This window comes from Egretta garzetta, unplaced genomic scaffold (assembly GCF_000687185.1).
Source record: "Egretta garzetta isolate BGI_Z169 unplaced genomic scaffold, ASM68718v1 scaffold452, whole genome shotgun sequence".
In the NCBI taxonomy this organism is placed as follows: Eukaryota; Metazoa; Chordata; class Aves; order Pelecaniformes; family Ardeidae; genus Egretta; species Egretta garzetta.
In genome coordinates this window covers 4,863-9,030 of record NW_009258796.1, presented here as the reverse complement: position 1 = coordinate 9,030, position 4,168 = coordinate 4,863, and the positions used below count along the sequence as shown (strand labels likewise).

At 54.1% G+C, this 4,168-nt stretch overlaps 1 protein-coding gene across 1 annotated transcript; it reads right to left on the bottom strand.

Annotated features, from left to right (window-relative positions):
* Positions 1-372: 372 nt before the first annotated feature.
* Positions 373-3,724, bottom strand: LOC104135918 (galanin receptor 2b-like). The gene is made up of 2 exons (XM_009649613.2): positions 3,336-3,724; positions 373-1,111 (listed from the first exon to the last, which is right to left on the bottom strand). Exons 1-2 carry the CDS (start codon positions 3,707-3,709, stop codon positions 373-375), a joined length of 1,113 nt encoding a protein of 370 aa, XP_009647908.1. The 5' UTR covers positions 3,710-3,724.
* Between the last annotated feature and the right edge of the window lie 444 nt (positions 3,725-4,168).

Below are 4,168 nucleotides of genomic sequence, written 5' to 3'. Positions count from 1 at the left end.
GCAACCAGTCCTGGCCAGATAGGGTACTGGAGGCAGAAGAGACTCTTTGACAACTAACCAATGTGCCCAGAGCAGTGGGGCCACGGAGCAGAGTTGGAACGATGACAGCCAACAGAGGAGCTGGAGGTTTAGTCCTTGGAGTCCAGGTGGTCTGAGGATCAGGAGCAAGTCTGGGTCCATTCCTTCCCTTGCATGCAGCACTGTGTGGGGAGATGGCTCAGGAGAACAGTTGGTGCACGGAATGGGAAAGAACAACATGGCCAGAAGTAGCGTATTAGCAGTTTCTTTCCGGCATCCTCTCTCAGTCAGTGGGAAAGGGTGACCTGAAACTGGTGACACAGCCAATCTGGCAGATGGTGTGGAGCTTGGCCACTAGGAAATACGAAAGTGCTTGGAGGAACTGGAGGGGACTGCCATGGGGGCTGGGTTCAGCTCACACCTATTATTTTCCTCGTGCATTTGGGACACTTCAGTGGATCCTGCCTCAAATCCAGGCACAATGCGGGCAGCGTGCACCACATGCACCTTGTTGCGGTGGTTTTTCCTCAAGAGACAGCTGAAAACTTTTTTGAAGCCCTTGCGGAAGTGCTTGGAGACCAGGGCGTAGACGATGGGGTTGAGGCAGGAGTTGGCATAGGCCATGCAGTGGGAAAGTAGGCGGAAGGCATAGGTGGCCTGGTTGAAGGGGAAGTCTCCATAGAGGTATCGGAGGATGACTACATGGTAGGGCAGCCAGCAGAGGCAGAAAAGGATGGTTACAATTATGATCATCTTGGTTACCTTCCGCTTGGCCTTCCTGGACTCTGATATGTCCTCCAGGGGGTCCACTGCTGTCCACAGGTACTTGATGGTCCTGGTGTAGGAGAGGCTGATGACCAGCACTGGGATGACATAGCTGAAGGCAAATGTGCTGGTGTCCATGACCTTGCGTCTCCACTCCTCCCAGCCAGGCATGCAGATGTAGCGGGACTCCCACTCAAGCAGGTCATAGTAGCTTAGGTAGGGCCCAGCAAAGACCATGGAGAGGCCCCAGATCACAGCTATGGCAGCCACCGTGTTGTGGGGAGTCCGCAGCTCCCGGGAGCGCAGTGGATAGCGAATGGCCAGGTACCTGGAGGGGAGAGCAAAGCAACCAGCACTGAGATTTCAGCCAAGCTCTGCCTGGCCACATGAACTCCAGGGACAAGAGAGTTGCATTCATTCTCCTGAAGGTCCCTGAGCAGTGGCCCTATGTGTTATCTCACACCTGCTTTGAGATACAGTCCTGGGTAAAGCAGCTTTTCTCTTTGTAGCAAGGATACTTTTCCTCCCAAGGCTGAGGCTGACTCACCCCTCTGTACACGGTGGGGTGGGTTATGTCCCTGAGCTAGGGCCAGAGCCATGGTGCTGTGGAGACCATGCTGATATCCACTGCTTGGCAGAATTATCTATCAGAAAGAGGTCTGAACTGACGATTCAAGACCTGGAGAAGCTTCACTGGGTGATGGGCACCATGCAGGCTCCTGCCCACTGAGGGCATGTTTCCAGCCTTCTCTGGCTTTTGGATCAGTCTGGCAGGGGGGAGATTGGGTCACTGGAGCTGTGGCTGCCTCTACCTTGGTACCAAAGCACCAAGTGGGCCCTTGCCTTTTGGTACTGTCTGCTTTCTCAGGCCAGCCCAAAGCAGCCAGTGATGGTCTGGCTGCTCCCTCCAGCAACAGTGGCCAGCTACGGTGTGATGACCAGCTCTGCTCCCCCACCTCCAGGCAACACCTTAGGGCAAAGATGTAGATGCCAGCAAGTAGAGAAGGTGACTTGGTGCTTGTGGGTAGGGGATGGAGAGGAGCTGTCAGCACAGATAGGATTGCAACTGCTGAAGCCTCAGCCTGCCAGTGTCCACAGAAGGATGCTCATTTGATGCACTCTAAGGCCAGCAGAGTGGGTAGATAAGACACGAAATTAGTGTGTGACAAAACCCGTGTTGCTTGCTGGTCCTGTCAACCTGAAAGCTGCTGGCAGCTCTGCAAGAATCACTTCATGTCACGCTGAAATGCAGCCACCTCTTGGGTGGAGCACTTAGAGCACACAGGTGCCACCAGAAAAGGGGAGAACACAGGCACTAGAACCTTGCCAAAAACGTCCTTTTTTTAAGACACGGTCCCTGCTTCTGAGGTGGCTGGAGAGACAGTCTGCACTCACGTGATGTAGGTGCAGGGAAGCAAGGGGCTTAGACCATGAGAAATCTTGTGTCTTCCTCATGACAAGAGCCAAACTGTGTAACCTCCGGAATCCTAGAGGATCAGCATATTTTTGTTGGGGATGACCCCTTGCCCCAACCAGGGGATGCTGGCATCTCAGGGTGGGTGAATTGCTGAAGTTTCTGCGAGTGGCACCTGGGAGCAGGACAAAGTGGAAGGTGGCTGGAAGAGTAGCCCAACCACACTTTTTTTGCTGGGATTTAATCTGTCCCAGATATTCCCTGGTAATAAAGTTTCCTTCTGCCTGCAGTGCTGTGAACCTCCTCATTGCAGAGGGCTGTTTGTCCCTATCTTGTCTTGGTACCTTGGACAAAAACACAAGGAGCAAGACAGGCCAGGACATGTTCCATGTGGCAGTCAAGGCTGGGGCTTACTCCAGTTGGCGACCTCTTCCTCATCCTGGACCGTAAGTATGGGCATAGTCAGGACTGGGGCAGCTGACACAGTTGCCTTACAGAGCCCTTGAGAACAATGTAGGTGGCACCAATCAGGACCAGAATGTCCTGGATGATCTCCCAAGAAGGGACTCGGCTCATGGTGCAGGTACCTTTCTGCACAGGGTGCAGGAGGGCTGGGGATGGTGGGGAACAGGAATCGCTAGATGACAGGTTTTGTGTTGGGTTGGCAGCCCCTGGGGAGTGAGACGTGTTTGCTGCGGGACTGAGATCTCTCTTGGGTATTTATGTGGCTTCTCTTACAGTGCCCTCTGCTTACCTTGCTGCCCGCACACAATGCTTTTCTGAAATGGTGGCTCTGAGTGCCATCTCTAATACTAGGTGACTCCCAGTAAGAACCTGTGGGTACAGCGGGGAGCTGAGCTTGAGTCTTAGTGCTGTAACCACAAGGCAGGTCTTCCCTGCAGAAAGCACAGATGGGAGCAGCACCAGCTTTGCACTCAAGAGATCTGGAAGCGGTGCTTGGGGGTTGTTAGGGCAAGAGAGACACAATTGGTCACCAAATTGCCTTTGGCATGGATTAATACCACTGGGGTTTGAACTGTCTGCCTAATGGTGGTGGCCCATGACCTCACACCCTCACTTAGCCTACCCTCTCAGACTGCCCTCCTTCCCCAGCCCAAGGGTGTCTTTAGACTGTTACCTGTCCACAGAGACGGCAGCCAGAGTAAAGCTGCTAGCATACATGGTGAGGTAGATGAAGAAGTGGACAGCCTTGCAGATGAAGGAGCCGAAGACCCAGCCCTCAAGGGAGTAGATGGTGGCCTGGAAAGGCACGCAGAAGACAATGAAGAAGAAGTCAGCCAGGCTGAGGTTGAGGATGAAGATGTTGGTAGTGTTGTGGCCCATTTGCCCGTTGCGCAGTAGTACTGCCAGCACCAGGCTATTGCCCACTGTGCCCAGGAGGAAGATGAGGGAGAAGACCACAGGGACAATGATACTGGCAGGGCTGAACTGGTAACTGTCGGAGGAGTTCCAGTACCCAGCCAAGCTTGCGAAGTCCTCGTGCTCCGTCATTCTGTGTCGTGGTGAGGTGTTGGAGCCTGGGGCAACACAGGGAAAGATGTGAGAGACTGAAGAAACACTGCTTAGCCTGTTAGCTTGGCTGATGGGTCTGTTGGCTCACTGGAGACACGGAGCCCCATCTCCAGCTCTGTGGACCCACATGCTTTTCAGCAGGTTCCTCTGGACACTGCTGGCCTGGAGGACAGGTATAGTTAGGTAGGGGGTGAGGGGTGTCCTGCACCCCTATTCTGGCCCTGGAATGTATCCACAGCCCATGTTCAGATGCTGCCTTAGACTGATGATGCTGGAGGTGAGGTTTGGGGAAGGGGAGAGGAGAGGATGGCATCTGTCCCCAGCTTCCTCCTCTGTGGGAGAATGCAGCCAGGATCTCTGCCTCTGAGCTGGTCCAGCTGATGGCGGGATGGGTGTGACATTCCTTCCCACCAATGGGGCTCCAGCCCCAAACCAACC